The sequence below is a fragment of the Syngnathoides biaculeatus genome, chromosome 1, assembly GCF_019802595.1.
Source record: "Syngnathoides biaculeatus isolate LvHL_M chromosome 1, ASM1980259v1, whole genome shotgun sequence".
In the NCBI taxonomy this organism is placed as follows: Eukaryota; Metazoa; Chordata; class Actinopteri; order Syngnathiformes; family Syngnathidae; genus Syngnathoides; species Syngnathoides biaculeatus.
The window spans coordinates 13,684,610-13,701,876 of record NC_084640.1 but is presented as its reverse complement, the minus strand read 5'-3'; the positions used below and the strand labels follow the sequence as shown (position 1 = coordinate 13,701,876).

At 45.7% G+C, this 17,267-nt stretch overlaps 2 protein-coding genes across 2 annotated transcripts; one reads left to right on the top strand and one right to left on the bottom strand.

Annotated features, from left to right (window-relative positions):
• Positions 1–100: 100 nt before the first annotated feature.
• On the bottom strand, positions 101–2,655 carry prcc (proline rich mitotic checkpoint control factor). The gene is made up of 7 exons (XM_061818759.1): positions 2,029–2,655; positions 1,903–1,950; positions 1,271–1,777; positions 1,104–1,199; positions 820–966; positions 682–747; positions 101–493 (listed from the first exon to the last, which is right to left on the bottom strand). The coding sequence occupies exons 1-7, from the start codon at positions 2,251–2,253 to the stop codon at positions 407–409; spliced, it is 1,176 nt and encodes a 391-aa protein (XP_061674743.1). The 5' UTR covers positions 2,254–2,655; the 3' UTR covers positions 101–406.
• A 784-nt stretch (positions 2,656–3,439) lies between these two features.
• Positions 3,440–9,674, top strand: stk3 (serine/threonine kinase 3 (STE20 homolog, yeast)). The gene is made up of 11 exons (XM_061818645.1): positions 3,440–3,680; positions 4,018–4,098; positions 4,362–4,490; positions 4,591–4,705; positions 5,254–5,418; positions 5,518–5,685; positions 5,766–5,903; positions 5,978–6,103; positions 6,188–6,389; positions 7,415–7,632; positions 7,834–9,674. The coding sequence occupies exons 1-11, from the start codon at positions 3,442–3,444 to the stop codon at positions 7,990–7,992; spliced, it is 1,740 nt and encodes a 579-aa protein (XP_061674629.1). The 5' UTR covers positions 3,440–3,441; the 3' UTR covers positions 7,993–9,674.
• The last annotated feature ends 7,593 nt before the right edge of the window (positions 9,675–17,267 follow it).

Sequence of the window (17,267 nt, the reverse complement as noted above, 5' to 3'; positions counted from 1 at the left end):
TTTTACAGTTCATTTGGAAAAAATATATTTTTTGTGTGTACATTTAAAAGGACTGGCAATACAGTTTTGACTTTTGTGCACCAGCATTTTTATTAAAAAAAAAAAAAAAAAAAATCACAAGGACTCTCCAGTTGACGGTGAACGCGCCGGTACTTTCCCGGGAAGCACGACGGCGCGTCACAGAACCGAACACAAAATATTTGTTACATGAGTAGGAATACATATAAAGGAACCCATTTCTAACCGGGTGGTGTCTAAAACCCACCCGCGATTGTTTGAAAGGTAACAGTTTACTCGCGATTGATTTTTTTTTTTTTTTTTTTTAAACGGGGGGAGGACGTGGTGTGCGTTACAGTTTTGTTTTTCTATGTACAGGAAGCGCCGAGACTCGGGACCGGCGCGGCGCTCAGAAGCCGTATTTGGCCTGCGTTTGCCGGCGGGTCATCCTGTTCTCCGCCCAGCTGTTTTTCAGCTCCAGCTCGCGTTCCTTCGCCTGAAAAGACGAAGAAAACCGCGTTAAGACTTTATCGCGGGTCAGTTTCGGGAGCGCAGGGGGCCAAAAACCGAGGGTGGGAATCGGCCGCCGTTTTGCCATCTCTGATCTGTCCGTGCCCTTCGACCTCTCGGTGGAAGAGGAAACACAGACCGTATATGGGCGCGTGGAACTCGAGGCCAGCTCACCTGGTGGATGAGATACGTGATCTGGTGCTTGCGTCTCTGCTGGCCCGTGGGCATCCCTCCCCTTTTCTGCACGGGAAAAAAAAAAAATTTGAATTCTTGTAGTTGTTGGGCGGTCTTCGGTCGGTGGGGGAATCGTACCTTACTGAAGGAGCTGCGGGTCTGCTTCTCCTCCGACATGCTTTTGGTGATCCACTGCTGGTGGCCGCTCAGCTGGTCGTCGCCCTTAATCTCCAGGAACTTCACCTCTTCCTTGCCCCGGTTCCGTTTGCCCTGGAGCCGCATGAACTGCGGCGCACGCGACCATTATCTAGCGTCGCACTTCCACCCGCCCCAAATCACTCATTTCCTGTCCTGCTTCTAGTACCCTTCTGCTCTGTTTAAAGCATGTTGCGGTGTAAAAAAAAAATAAATACATTTCTTACCGCTTCGTCATCAAACATGGCCGAGTTACCCGGTACTTCGTCCTCAGGCAGGCCAGGGCTCGGATCTTGGTAATAGGCTTCGTTATTATCGTACCCCTGTTGAACGACATGCCACCGACGTCATTCACGTTATCGTATCAATTTGTGCGATTCCGACGTCTCCGCACCTCAGGGTAAGACTCGGGTCCGGCCATGGGCTGCTGATACGGAGGGTATTGGCCCCCCCACGCGCCGGTTCCCTCGTGGCCTCCGCCGAAGTCGAGGGGGGCGTCCGACTGGCCCAGCTCGTCGCCGGGCGGCGGAAGGGGAAGCGGCGGGGCAGGCGGCGGCGCGGGGAGCGGCTCCACCACGGCGACGACGGGCTCGGGTTCGTAACTCGGAATGACGGCCGGCGGCGGCGGCTCGGGGCTTTCGCCCAAACTGAAGTAATTCTGCGGCGAGATGTCCTCCTCGTGCTCGTCGCTGGCCACGATCTGCCTGGCCAGCTGCCGCGCTGCCGACTTGGCCGCCGCTTTGATAGCGGAGGGGGACGCGCTGGGGCCCAGCGGGCCCGGATTGAGTCCTTTGGACTCCGGGCGCTTGGTGAGCGTGTGCGGGATTAAAGGTCTGTCGGTCACCTTCACAGTCAGGTTTTTAGGTTGCGGCAGGAGAGAGGAGAGACCGCTACCTGTGCCCTGAAGTGAAAAACAATTTGATGGTTATGGTGTAATTAATATGTTTGTTTGTTTGTTTGCTCCGCTATCAAAATCAGAGACCTCCTGTAGCACTTCCAAAACCACCGTTTAAGAGGTGTCCCTACCTGGGGTTGGAGTTTCTTCTTTACTGGTTCGTCCTCGTCAGAGTCTGACTAATAACAACAAACAAAATCACGATCCATAATTTATCGATCGACGCCGGGATGCTCAGCTCGCGTCGCGACACTCACGTCGTGCTTCTCGATGTGCGGCACGGTGATCCTCACTGGCTCCGTGCGCTTCCTGGGCTCGGGTAGACCCGATAAGGAACTCTTTTTGTCGTCACTCGACGTCCTGTCCGCCGCTGATGACTTTTTGGCGGTTGGCAGGAGGGAGAAGAGCCCCCCCGAGCCTTGTTTGCTCGACGTCCCTTCGCCGTCGCTGTCATCGCTGCTACCATAGGCGACTAAAGACATGTTCGGCGGTGTTGAGCACCGCTATCCCGCATGGATCCCACCACTATTCCCTCGAGTTTCCCCCCAACCTAGAGCCTCATCGATGTGCGATGATGCGCTTCTGGCGTCGAATCAGCAAAGTACGCGAACTCTCGTTAGCTTAGGCCGCTAGCCGTCGCTAAAGGAGCCAGCGATCTTGGCCCTTCTTGCTTAAATCGTCGGGTTGTGATTCATTCTTGTTCGGATAGCACACTTACATAGATTTCAGATGAGTATTACCATGTATAAATGATTTCATATTTTGAATCGCTTACATTCAACAAAGATCCAGTTTTCTTCTTCGTCTTGTTTATCGGCGATTAGTCCGGATCGCGTTTCTCATTCTCTTGTCAGCATTGAATCCAACATTGACCTTACTGCCCCCTCGCGGTCCTCATGCAAATGACAGTCACTGAATTTTTTTTATTTAACATTTAACATGGAAATAATCACGTTCCATAACACGTAAATTAAAGTTAAGGGTTTAATATTATTGTCACATTCGTTTTACCATCTATTTACAATGAAAAAAATGGGTTACATTGCTGAGACTTTTTGTCGATGAAAAAAATTATCCATATCCAAACCAACCAAGCATATCCAGAATGAGATCCCGAGTCATATTTCAAAACACTTTTCTCCCTTTTACCTATTTATTATTTTTTTCACCCATTACCATCTTTAGAAAATAATTAAGATTTAAGATAAATTACTAAAACCATAACATTGAAAACACTCGTACCGCTTTGTAATTTTTTCAATTACAGATTAATTTTATTTATTTGGTTTACTTATTTATGTCCATTTAACGAAAACATGTTAGAAAATACAAGTGGTGGTATTTGTAAACGAGCACCTAAAACAATGTACGTATTTTTCTATATTTTACGTGTTTTAACTACAAATACTCATGATGCAACAGTTATTGTGTTGATTCATTTATTATCATCAGAAAAAAAGTGAAAAATTTATGTTATCTTGGTGCTTATCTGTTCCCCAAATATATTAGCGGGAGCCCATGCGTGAATAAATTAAATTATTAGTGCTAAATTTGGAGGTTGTCGTTTTCAGTCCACTCCCTTGTCTCAGACACACTCAATATGGAGGACGCGCTTTACGTATGCCACCAACGTCCCTGCCTACTCTGGATTTCGGTAGTTCGCATGCTAAATGAAAGTCCGACCTCGTAGCAACGTGGCTCGTGATTGGTCAGAAGACACGGCTAGCTGGTCGGCCTCACTCGCTAGCAACCTCCAGTTTTTATTTCTTGACAACAACGACAATGTTCACTCGGTGAACGCTAAAGCCAAAGGAAAAAAAAAAAAAAAAACCACCGCAGCGGAACACCATTCCTTTGCACTTTTGTATCATTTGACGTTCGGAATTATGGAACAATCAGCCCCCAAAAGGTTTGTCACGTCTGGCCGACGTTGTTTTGTATTATAAACCTTTTTTTTTTTTTTTACGTGTTAGCTGCTACTGTGCTCATCGGTAATGCTAATTACAGGTAGCCTTGTCGGTCTTTTCAACACTTTAATTTCGGTTATTTACGAAAAATAAGTAATAATGTGTAACTTGATCGTGTCACACAAACTGCATAATCGTGTCATTTAGCTTCTTGGAGCAACCACACTCGCGTAGAAACTGCAACCAAAACTTTATAATCAGTGACTCATCATCACGTACTGTAATCTTTGTGAATTACCTCATTGTGTGTACTGTATGCATATACATATTTCAAAACAGCAAGCTGAAAAAGCTGAGCGAAGACAGCTTGACCAAGCAGCCAGAGGAAGTGTTTGATGTCCTGGAAAAACTTGGGGAAGGGTGAGTTCCCCCTTTCACAGGTCAAGAGTGACATATGACGGATTCATCATTTTTTTCATGTTCCGATTTAAGTTTTTCGGTCGTAAAGTCGCTTGATAATGTTGTTATAAAATTAAGGATTATATTGTAACTGCTTCTAAATTTCGGAGGTGGCCAAATTGGGAAAAACAATCCATACATAGTATGTCCCTTTCAAAACGTAGAAGAAGAAGAAAATGTACACATTGCATGCATATTTTTTTTCCCGTTATGTGCGTGTTTAGCTCTTATGGCAGCGTGTTCAAAGCCATCCACAAGGAATCGGGTCAGGTCGTGGCCATCAAGCAGGTTCCCGTGGAGTCGGACCTGCAAGAGATTATCAAGGAGATTTCTATCATGCAGCAGTGCGACAGGTGAACCAGCACCACCCGCCCCAAAAAAATTGCAGTTTTTTTGTCCATGACCAAAGAATATTATCTGTATTTTATTTTTATTTTTTTTTTAACATAAAAGTCCCTACGTGGTGAAGTACTACGGCAGCTACTTCAAGAACACAGACCTGTGGATCGTCATGGAGTACTGCGGGGCGGGCTCCGTCTCCGACATCATCAGGCTGCGCAACAAGACGGTAAGTTGGGATGTGAATTTCTCAAATATTATATAATTGACGACTGTTAATACGATTAGGCCTATCTGTGGCACTGGCCCTGCAGATCACGCATTTTATCGCTCACTTTTATATTTCATTCTCTCTCTCTCTCTCTCTTATTTTTATATAGAATATATAAAAAAAAATTAAAACAACAAATTACTTGGTTACTTATTTCTGCATTATAAGTTTATTATTAAGTTATTATTAACTTTTTAAGTTTTGTCTTAAGTTTATTATAAGTGCAGTTGCCCATTTGATACAAATTTCACTCAATCTACTTTTTTATGTCTGAATTTTGGCAAAATTATTTTGGTTGTTTGGACACGAATTTTTAATTTTTCAAAATATTATGAATGCCCTGAATTTACACTGTGAGAAGTTACCAGAGGTCACCATTTATGTGTGTTTTATTTAAAAAAAAAAAAAAAGGCAGACATTTTCATCGTGTTTCCCAAATTGGTCGTTCTCATCCCTGTGAACTTAAAACAGATTTTTAAATTTTTTAAAATTATTAATATTTTCAGCTGACGGAGGACGAGATCGCCACCATTTTAAAGTCGACCCTGAAGGGTTTGGAATACCTTCACTTCATGAGGAAGATCCACCGGGACATCAAGGCCGGCAACATCCTGCTGAACACGGAGGGACACGCCAAGCTGGCCGACTTTGGGGTGGCCGGACAGCTCACGGTAACGGCGGCCGGGACGCTAGAACCGAACCCCCCCCCCCCCCCCAACCCCTTATATGAAAATAAAGTCGTGGTTTTCCCCCCCCCACTCCGTCGGAAGGACACCATGGCAAAGAGGAACACCGTGATCGGGACGCCTTTCTGGATGGCGCCGGAGGTGATCCAGGAGATCGGGTACAACTGCGTGGCCGACATCTGGTCGCTGGGCATCACGTCCATCGAGATGGCCGAGGGCAAGCCGCCCTACGCCGACATCCACCCCATGAGAGTGAGCGCGGATCGTCCGGCGGACGGACCGAAGCGACTCTCTCGTCAATTATTTCCGGTTATTCGTCCTCGTCTCCGCAGGCCATCTTCATGATCCCCACCAACCCTCCCCCGACGTTCCGGAAACCGGAGCTGTGGTCGGACGACTTCACGGACTTTGTCAAGAAGTGTCTGGTCAAGAACCCGGAGCAGAGAGCCACGGCCACGCAGCTCCTACAGGTGACGCGACAAAAACCGCTACACAAAGCACAACCGGAACCGCCCGACTAATGTCCGAACCGCACGTCGCGCAGCACCCGTTCATAAGTCAGGCCAAGCCGGTCTCCATCTTGAGGGACCTGATCACCGAGGCCATGGAGATGAAGGCCAAGAGGCAGCAGGAGCAGCAGCGGGAACTCGAAGAGGAAGACGACAACTCTGTAAAACCGACGCGCTGACTTCCTTAAACCCGCCACCCCCGCCAAACTAAATCGCTGACCGTCTCCGCGGCGCCCGTCCCGCAGGAGGACGAAACCGAGGTGGACTCGCACACCATGGTGAAGTCCGGCTCGGAGGGCGCGGGCACCATGCGGGCCACCGGCACCATGAGCGACGGCGCGCAGACCATGATCGAGCACGGCAACACCATGCTGGAGTCCGACCTGGGCACCATGGTCATCAACAGCGACGACGAGGAGGAAGAGGAGGAGCAGGGATCCATGAGGAGTGAGCGCACGCGACCGCGTCGGTCAACCAAAACGCGAACGGGGAACTCGGTTGATGTATTTCATGAAGTCGCTGCGTCTTGAAGCACGAGAGGTCAACTAGCGTAATTCCCGGCCTACAGAGCGCAGCCTCGGTACGCCGCCCTAGCGTTAGAACGGGGCTAGCGTTAGCGCAGCGGAAAGGTTAAAGGCTTTAAACTTTTTGTGTACCGTGGCTTATAACCAGGTGCGCTAACGGTAGCTCCGGGCTAATGCTAGCCCCGTGCTAACCCAAGCGCCGCGCTAACACTAGCGCCGCATAAACCGCGGCGTTGAAAGCGTGTGGAAAAAAGTCGCAGCTTGTAGGCTGGAAATTACAGTAGCCCTGTGCTAAAGCTAGCCCCGCACTAAAGCTAGCTCCATGCTAAGGCTATCCCAGTGCTAACGCTAGCACCGCATCACCTGACAAACCGCGGGGTTGAAAGCGTGTCGGGGAAAAAGTCCCAGTTTGTAGGTTGGAAATTACGGTAGCACCGCGCTAACGCTAGCCCCGCATAGACCACAGGGTTGAAAGCGTGTGGAAAAAAGTCACAGCTTGTCGGCCGGAAATTACGGTGGTGATTTACTAGCCCCTGACTTACATGCTAGCCCCGTGCTAACGCTAGCGCCGGATCACCGCATAAACGCAGGGTTGGAAGCGAGTGGGGGAAAAAAGGTCGCAGCTTATAGGGCGTAAATCACGCCAGCCCCCGCGCTAACGCTAGCCACGCGCTAACGCTAGCCCCGCATCACCGCAAAAACCGCAGGTGTGAAAGCGTGTGAAAAAAGTTGCGGCTCGTAGGCCGGAAATTACGGTAGCCACCTGCTGAAACGGGCTGCAATAAGAATCGAGATGTGGTAAAACTGCGTCGTGTCGTGGCGTCACCAAAACGTAGCGGCTACACAAAGCGTGACAGACTTTGGACCTGTAATTTGGCTTTGTTACGCGTCTCGTCCGGGCAGCAGACTCGGAAGGCAGCGCTCAAGTAATTGTCGCGGTTCCCCCAGGGCACGCCACCCCGCAGCAGCCCGTGCGTCCGTCCTTCATGGACTACTTTGACAAGCAGGACTCCAACAAGGCGGCCCAGCAGCAGCAGCAACATCAGCAGCACCAGCAGGAGAACTACAACCACAACCAGCCTCCGGAGAAGCCCGGCTACCACATCCAGTCCAAGAACATCTTCCCCGACAACTGGAAGGTGCCTCAGGACGGGGACTTTGACTTTGTGAGTAAAGGCGTGGCGTCGGTACCGTGTTCGCTGCTGCCATGGGTTCTGAAACCTTTATCACGGGGAATTGCAGAATGGCTCGCAATAGAGAGATTAGCTAGCTAGCTAGCTTGCGTAAGTTAGCGCCGCACTAGCTAGTTAGCTAGCTTGCTCAAGTTTAGCGCCGCACTTTTTACACTGGCCTTATTGTCTGTCCAGTTGAAGAATCTGGACTTCGAGGAGCTTCAGATGCGCCTGAGCGCTCTGGACCCCATGATGGAGCGCGAGATCGAGGAGCTGCGGCAGCGCTACACGGCCAAGCGCCAGCCCATCCTCGACGCCATGGACGCCAAGAAGCGGCGGCAGCAGAACTTTTAAAGCCCGGTGACGCGACGCGCGCACTCGTGGGAACATTTACAAGCCACGGAGCTCGGGGAGGAAGCAACATTCATGACCAAAGACAATCACAAATTGCGTTGCCTTAAATGAGCGAGGGGCCAGCGGCCATTTTAGTTTGCATGAAACCGCCGCAGTTGAAGAAGACCGCGCATTTCAGGACTCGTTGTTTTTACAAACATTGTCAATGTTATGTCGTCTTTTTTTTTTTTGTTTTGTTTTTTTTAAAGATCTTCAATCTCAGCAGCTCAGTCACACAAGCATCGTTTACACCGACATACCGCAGAACCATCAGAGTCTTAACGGAACACTCAAAATGGCCGCCTCACAGCTGGAGCAAGAAATCTGTAGTCCGTCGCCTTTTGGCGCAGGACCCGGCGAAGACGCGTTACCGCCACTGAGAAGGTAAAAGATCATTCTGGAGCTGACATTTTATAATAGAGAAGTAAACTTTATATAGTTTGAGAGCAAACGGTGACAAAAGTATGCTAGCATAATGTGCAGGGCCGTTGACGGAATAATGGAAATTAGCATTCATTTTAAACAACAGCTACTTGCTATATTAAAAGGAAAAAAACGTCATTTCAAAGATGTTAGGCCTCTGTTATTGCTAACATAGAATATAAAACACCATAGACAAGCTAACTCAAAAATAATTGCAGAATGCCATAGACAGGCTAACGCACAAATAATTGCAGAACGCCATAGACAGGCTAACGCACAAATAATTGCAGAACGCCTTAGACAGGCCAACTCACAAATAATTGCAGAGCGCCATAGACTGGTTAACCCACAAATAATCGCAGAACGCCGTAGACTGATTAACTCACAAATAATTGCAGAACGCCGTAGACGGATTAACTCACAAATAATTGCAGAACGCCGTAGACGGGCTAACTCACAAATAATTGCAGAACGCCGTAGACGGGCTAACTCACAAATAATTGCAGAACGCCGTAGACGGGCTAACTCACACATAATTGCAGAACAACGTAGATAGGCTAACTCACAAATAATTGGAGAACGCCATAGACAGGCTAACTCAAAAATAATTGCAGAAAGGAACTATTAGCGACCGCTTTCAGGTTCTTCATTCCTTTCCCTCCATTTGAAATTGCGAAGGAGGCAAACCGGACCGAAGGGAGCCGACACCAGAACGCCGCTCGTTGACAACTATAATGGATAATATAATTTTTTATTTTTATTTTTTTTTTTTATAAAACGAGCCTTTTTGAATGCATGTAACATTTGCAGGATCCACGTGAATTAACAGCTGTTACGCTATTTAAATGCTTTTCATCGTACTACATTCATTCAAACGCGGTGGTAAAAAGTTTGGGGGGGGGGTTGTGAACCGCAGCTGACCTTTTTTTTAATTTTATTATTATTATTTATTTTTTCACACATTTCTTTTAGCGACACAGCTGAATATAGAAGCTACATTTTTTTGTTGTTGTTCACGCGTATGTAAGGAGAGTTCCGATTAAAAAGTACAGCGAGAAAAGCGGCGAGTTAGTATTATGGTGATTGTTAAACTGAAATGACTTCTTTTTTTTTTTTTTCACCACTAAATCATGACGATGCATCTGAACCGATTAATTTATTACCTTTGTAATAATCTTTTGTATAAAGTGCATGGAACAATAAAAGTTACTTTTAGTCAAGTGCGGTTGCACGGGATTTTTATTTTTTATTTATTTTCTGGTGTTTGAGGCAGATCATATTTGGATATTTTTAAATTTCTTGCATTTATTTGCATTTTATTTCCATGGCACAATTTTTTTTCCCAAATGTTTCACCTGCACATTTAATTTTTTAATATGATCTTCTACCTGTAGTCTTATGTACATTCATACTTTTAAACTCAAAATATTTTCATTCATCATATTAACATTTATTTTATTGGTTGCAATTTTTTGTGTGCATTTGTATTACTAAATGCACACTGGAATTTAGATTTTTTTTTCTTTTGATTTTCGAATTATTATATATATAAATATATTGCTGAGCTTCAGTCAATTATAAAGCAAAGGTGTGTCCATCTTATTGTCAGGAAGGAGACAGATTATTTTTTAATGCTTGTTTATTTTTAATAAAGGTAAACATCCAATAAAATCATTTTTTTCATTTGTACTTTCTTAGATTTTTACTTTTTAAAAAACTAAGCATTTTATCAGTTTCTATTTTTTAAAAAAATGTGTCTAATTCTTTTTTAAATGTATTGTAATGAGATGATTATTTCTAGCACTAGTAGTATTCAAATATAATTTAAGTTATTACCAGTACTCCTAGTTTGAATAAAAAATGGAATATTGAATATTCAAATAATAAATATTAATCATAAAATAGAATTGTAATATATATAATAAAATAAGTAATTAAAAAGATATTTAAACAAAAATGTGAAATTTCAAGATGGGTTACATCGTTTTTGCATATTGTTGCTTTCCGCGAAAGTCATTTTCAATCCAAATAACGGCTTCCGCGGTGAAACGGTCGCCAGGGTAAAACTCGCAAAACGACTGGGCCGTTGGGGGTCGTCGCCGAACCCCTCAAAGTTCCTCCCGTCTCCGTTCCCCCCGGGGGGGGGGGGGGGGGGGGGGTCTCTGCTGTAAATCGCGACGGCATTCCTCGATTTGTCCACAGGCTTGTTAGGCAGGAAAGGGCGCCCGTAAATCAGCGGACGCCCGCTGATATTTATGCCCCGCGGCAAAGAGTTGAACAAGCGGTGAACGGGACCCCGGAGGCAATTTCCTAAGTGGCCCCCTCGCCCCCCTCCCCGTCTGGGCCAAGCCTGCCAAAGAGGCGGGCGAGAGAAGACGGCTTCATGTCTGCGTTCCTTGGACTCGAGCCCAAATCTGGCTCGGGTTCTTTTAGCTTTTTTTGAGCTCAGTGCTTATTACCAAGCCTCACCGTACAATTTTGCTGCATGCCACTATGGCTATAAAAAGTCTACACACCCTGTTCCGATGCCAAGTCTTTTTGTCATATGCACAAACCAACATCCCAGTGCTAAGGTGTGTGCACTTGTGCAAATGCATTATTTTAGTTTAGTTTTTACTCCCACTCTGTATGCATAGTCGATATTAAAAGTCTACAGACCCCAGTTCCAATGCTAGGGTTTTTGTCATCTGCACAAACCCACATCCCAGTGCTAGGGTGTGTGCACCTGTGCAAACGCATTTTTTCAGTTGCTTATTTTTACTCCCACTCTGTATGCAGAGTGGCTATAAAAAGTCTACACACCCCTGTTCCAACACCAGGTTTTTTTTTGTCATCTGCACAAACCAACATCCCAGTGCTAAGGTGTGCGCACTTGTGCAAATGCATTATTTCAGTTTATTTTTTACTCCCACTCTGTATGCATAGTGGATATAAAATATCACACACCCCTATTCCAATGGCAAGTTTTTTTTTTGTCTCCCACTCTTTATGGATAGCAGATATAAAAAGTCTACACACCCCTGTTCCAACGCCAGGTTTTTTTTGTCATCTGCACAAACCAACATCCCAGTGCTAAGGTGTGCGCACTTGTGCAAACGCATTATTTCAGTTTATTTTTTACTCCCACTCTGTATGCATAGTGGATATAAAATGTCACACACCCCTGTTCCAATGACAAGTTTTTTTTTGTCTCCCACTCTTTATGGATAGCAGATATAAAAAGTCTACACACCCCTGTTCCAACGCCAGGGGTTTTTTTGTCATCTGCACAAACCAACATCCCAGTGCTAAGGTTTACGCACTTTTGCAAATGCATTATTTCCATTTACTGTTTTACTCCCACTCTGTATGCAGAGTGGCTATAAAAAGTCTACACACCCCTGTTCCAACGCCAGGTTTTTTTTGTCATCTGCACAAACCAACATCCCAGTGCTAAGGTGTGCGCACTTGTGCAAATGTATTATTTCAGTTTATTTTTTACTCCCACTCTGTATGCATAGTGGATATAAAATATCACACACCCCTATTCCAATGGCAAGTTTTTTTTTTGTCTCCCACTCTTTATGGATAGCAGATATAAAAAGTCTACACACCCCTGTTCCAACGCCAGGGGTTTTTTTGTCATCTGCACAAACCAACATCCCAGTGCTAAGGTGTGCGCACTTGTGCAAATGCATTATTTCCATTTACTGTTTTACTCCCACTCTGTATGCAGAGTGGATATAAAAAGTCTACACACCCCTGTTCCAACGCTAGGTTTTTTTTTGTCATCTGCACAAACCAACATCCCAGTGCTAAGGTGTGCGCACTTGTGCAAACGCATGCTGTTTATTTTTACCCCCACGCTCCTCAGAAGGGCTTCTAATTTTGGAAAGAGCGAGCCCGTGTGCCTTTAATATATCTGCATATCTTCTTTTGAGTGCACCTTTCGCAACTCACGGTGCACTGCGCCGGAGTCGCCACGAGATGGCGGTCGCGAGCCACCTTGTCTCTTTCCTCCACAGTTTTCCACCCCGTGAGGGAGAGTTTCGTAGAAGACAAAAAAAAAAATGAAAAAAAAAGCTTGCAAGAAGTTGGAGAACTTTTGTCTCTGGGGTCCTTTCATTAAGGAGCTGATTTATCCCACAAGTGTGCCTGCTGCCTGAGCCCCCCGCGGGCGGAGAATGGGACCCAAAAAGTACAAGCCCGGCCACAGCCCCCACCCCACGTCCCGCCGCCCGCCCCCACAATAACTCACGACAAGCGCTTAGGGCGCAGCGGCAAGCCTCTGACCCCACGCGCTCAATGGCCATTGTGACAACAAACCGTGTGGATTTAACAGGCCCGAGTGTCTGCTTTCAGCCAAAATGGCCGACTTCCTGTGTCTTACCCACTGATCTAAAACAAAAACATACAAAAAAAAAAAAAAAAAACTGGATGGCTCAATGGCCACCAAAACTGGAGTCGCCGTCCGCCATCTTGATACTCCCAAAACAACCTTGCCGCCCTGTGCGTTAATCCCCAGTTTCGCGGCTGTGAGAAAACATTCCACGGGTAAGTTAGAAATATTTATTTTGACACTATTAAAGTTTCTAAAGGTTTTTATTTTATTTTTAATTCACTTGAACAAAGTTGTGTTTGCGGTTGTTGTTGTCCACTCTCTGCTTCACCCTTTATAGGCCGAAGGTTCTTTCGCGAATGATGGCGGCCAACTGGTTTCAACCAATCGACATACCGCTCGATATTTATGTGCTAACCAGTCTTTTTTTATTTTAATTTTTTAGATTAGTTGCTGTGCCTAAATCACTCAATTTGTGGTAGTAACTCCGGGAAATAAGAAAAAAAAAAATCGCTGCTATGACACAAAATGGCGGACCTGTTCATTTTCCGTCGTTGGTCTTGGAGGCTTTTTCGTGCGACAGGACGCTGAGTGCAACGTGGATTATGAACACAGCTCTTGGATTGGATAGCATTTTGATTCCGGAGGTGTAGATACTGTTATGTCCGGTCCATATAACATTTTATCAGCGGACGCGTGACAGCTCCGAATGAGGGGATTAGCATGACCTGCTTTACAGCCCAACGCAAACAACGGCTTCTTCCCATTTCTGTCACCCGACCACTTTTTTTTAACGCGATTGCTTCCATTTTTTTTTAAACGTGAAAAATGATTTTACAAGTCCACATTTTAAACAAGTGTAAGGAATGTCAGATGAAAACCTTTCGACATGAATGTGGGTGTCTTTTTTTTTATTTTAATTGTGTTGAAATGTTTTAAGCATTTGTAGTGAATTCAATTGTCTAAACTGGAGTACAACAGGGATGCGTTTTTGGCCCGTTTGTTATTTAAGATGTACTTACCCTAATTAGTTGTCATAATCAAGAATATTGTCCATCCATTTTCTTAGCCGCTTTCCCTCACAAGGGTCACGGGGAATGCTGGAGCCTATCGCAGCTGTCAACAGAAAGGAGGCGGGGTACACCCTGAACTGGTCGCCGGCCAATCGCAGGGCACATCGAGACAAACAGCCGCACTCCCAATCACACCAAGGGGCAATTTAGAATATCCAATTCATGGCGCATGTTTGTGGGATGTGGGAGGAAACCAGAGTGCCCACCCGGAGGAAACCCACGCAGGCACGGGGAGAACACGCAAACTCCACACGGTCGTGTCCGGGATCGAACTCGGGACCTCAGAACTGTGAGGCCGACGCTTTATGACACTAATATCGGGTCAAATGTCTTAATTTAGATTTACGTCGGCGTGTTTAGTAAGTGTTGTGGTTGATTGTTAAAGAAATCTAGCAAAAAATAACCATTAGCCCCCCCGACCCACCCGCGGGATCGGAACAATGAATTAGCAGAACTGCGCTGGAAAATCTATTGTTGTCTCTGTTTGAATTAACACTTGTCACAGAGATTTCAGTGTACCTGTCATTTTTCCGATCTGTAGTTTTGAGTTATGCGGTAGAATATTTATCACTCTGCTACCTTTTTATCCAGCGACAGCGGTGAGCTAATATACCAGAATTGGCTTTTTTTTTTGTTGTTGTCGGGCGTAAACTCATTATTATCTCTGGAAATGTTTTTTTTTTTTTTTTTTGCTTCTTCTTTTATTTGGATGATTATTGAGATGTTATTCTTACTTGCGTAGAATCGGAAAAATGAGTATATCATATCTGTGTCTTGAGTATATGTGAAACCTTGGACTATGCGAGTGGACGATAATATGGAACAGAACTCAAGTGTGGGAGCTCGGAGGCCTGCTTGTTTCATTGCGCTCTCTCTCTCTCCCTCTCGCTCGCCCCTCTCTCTCTCTTTTCGCCGTTGTTTGTCAAGCTCTCTCGACCGCCGAGTCAAGGCGGGAGTTTACAGGAACAGCGGGCCTTGTCACAGCCGCGGAGTGACACAGGAATGTATTGTATGCGCGTTGGAAAGACAGGACAGCTGGGGGCGAAGTAGTGCGCCGAGTTTGCCCGAATCCGGGCCGAAGTGACTCCCAAACACGTCACGCCGGGTGCTTCGTAAAATCCACCAAACGGGATGTCGATTTGTTTATCGAGAAGAGCGGGGGAAGGATTCGGGCTTGTAAAAAAAACACAGTCGCATTCACGACCCGCGCAGGGATATTGAAGGTTGCCAGTGAGTGCTGCGGCCGGGCTGAAAGCACACACAGTAAATTGAAGGCTGGGGACGCCCGGAAAACCCGGAGCGGATTTTTTTTTTTTTAATTTTATCTGCTTTTAAACGACGAAAAACACCACAGAAATGTACTTATGCCGCTCCGCTTTACTTAAATAACTATAAAGTTGAACAGAATGTCGAACCAGCGCCGTAGCGCGGTCGGTTTTGAGGGTTTTCGACGCTAAAACAGCCAGTTTGTGTGTGTCTTGTTTCAGGGAGCGGTTGGTGTACTATGACCTCCAGACTGCAGTTGTATCATGGAGGAGTACAACTGGTTGTTCTGGAGGCCTGCAGGCAACGTGAAGGTCAGTCAGCATCCACCAGTCACCTCAAATACAAACACGTGGATCGTAGGGATACATATCCGCGCACCTATCATTATTAATCCATTTTTGCCTCCATGACCTCGATGTGAAGTTCCCAAATTGCCCGTGGCGGGAAATAATAACGAAGTACTTGATACGAGTGACCCAATTTAGTAATTTTCGAGGGACGAGCTTGCGCCCTTGGTATTGTGCTTTGTCTTCCGAGTTTAATTTGTCCTTTGGCTGAGCGCATTACTAAATTTACCTCTAAAATGGTAGATTTACTACATTTTTTTGTGCTTCTAGGTGAAGTTTACTGGAAAACAAAGACAATTCAACATCGCGTGTTTAGCCAAATCACCTCGTTTTGTTTCAAGAATGTCTGCTAGCTTAATGCTAACACGCGATGAACATCATCGACATGGAAGAACGCGAACATTAGTGACGATGAGCCACCAAATTTGAACCGTGAGATAAAATATTTCCGATCCACGGCTTTAGCGAACAGAATTTTTGACGATGTCTGCTAGCGTGATGCTAACACGCAATGAACATCATCGACATGGAAGAACAGGAACATTAGTGACGACGAGCCGGCAAATTTGAAGCGCGAGATGAAATATTTCCCATCCACGGCTTTAGCGAACAGAATTGTTTGACAATGTCTGCTAGCTTAGTCCTAACACCCAATGAACATCATCGACATGGAAGAACGCGAACATTAGTGACGATGAGCCAGCAAAGTTGAAGCATGAGATAAAATATTTCCAATCCACGGCGTTAGCGAACAGAATTGTTTGACGACGTTACCTCCAATAGTGATTGTGTCTCGTGCTAGCCTGAAAACCGCTAGCTTCTAGCATTGAAAAAAATCCTCCATCTAATCCTCTGGGTGTCAAAGTCATTTTTCTCACGCGCCGCATTGTGGTTCCAGTTTCCCTCAGAGGGCTGTCATGACTGTGAAACGATACAAATATTTAATTGTCTCATCATATTTACATCATCAATTTATGATCCACTTTTGGAATCCAAAATCAAGGGTGATGTGTCTTTCAGCTATTCATGTTTGGTAACACAAAAAATGCTTAGAATATCTCCACTTAATCATTTACGATGCATGACGATTTGAAATTTTTGTACAATTTTTTACAAGAATAATTGAAATGGACACTCTAGATTTGGCTTCGGGGGCCACTTAAAATCGTATGGCGTGACGGATATGGCCCCCCGGGCCTTGAGTTTGACACCTGTGATGTAATCTGAAAAATACATACAAGTGAGGTGTCTTTTTTTTCTGTCAAAATGAGCTAAGCCGTGAGAAGAAGTTTTTATAACATAAAAGTATTTTTTCCCCTATTCGTCAGCGGGCCAAGGGTTGGATATTTACACCCTCGGGTCATCCATCTTGGATAATTGCAGCCACCTGAAGCGTGGACCACAAAGCGGCATCTATTTTGGAGGCTGAGGTGTTTTAATTATGCTCGCGGACGCTGGACGGCAAACCCGCAATTATTCATTTTCTAGCGCGAATCCTGTTTAGGGTGACAGTCCATCCCGTTGATTTTAACGCCGGCGGCATAAAGTCAGCTTTACAGATGCCACAGGGGCGACGGGGTTAGGCCAAAGAGCGCTTCGAAGCTAGCGACTTGGAACGCGGCAGAATTACTTGGGCTCCAAAATTGTCACTTCAACCCCGCTAATACCGTTTCTCAACCGACGGTCACATCAGCTTGACACAAAGTGCTGCCGCATGAATTGGTGAAGGGGTGGGGGTGGGGGGGGGGTCGACTCACCCCCTCCCTTGAAAGCCCAGCTGTCAGCGGTTACATAATAGCGGAGCCTTGT

Excerpts from the sequence above, each read along its gene's own strand:
- prcc (XM_061818759.1), bottom strand. The coding sequence starts at position 2,253 with ATGTCTTTAGTCGCCTATGGTAGCAGCGATGACAGCGACGGCGAAGGG. Across the intron at positions 1,200-1,270 it reads GACCCGAGTCTTACCCTGAG|GGGTACGATAATAACGAAGC; the intron begins GTGCGGAGACGT and ends GTCGTTCAACAG. Across the intron at positions 967-1,103 it reads CCATGTTTGATGACGAAGCG|TTCATGCGGCTCCAGGGCAA; the intron begins GTAAGAAATGTA and ends CGTGCGCCGCAG.
- stk3 (XM_061818645.1), top strand. The coding sequence starts at position 3,442 with ATGAAAGTCCGACCTCGTAGCAACGTGGCTCGTGATTGGTCAGAAGAC. Across the intron at positions 4,706-5,253 it reads TCAGGCTGCGCAACAAGACG|CTGACGGAGGACGAGATCGC; the intron begins GTAAGTTGGGAT and ends TAATATTTTCAG. Across the intron at positions 6,390-7,414 it reads GGAGCAGGGATCCATGAGGA|GGCACGCCACCCCGCAGCAG; the intron begins GTGAGCGCACGC and ends CGGTTCCCCCAG.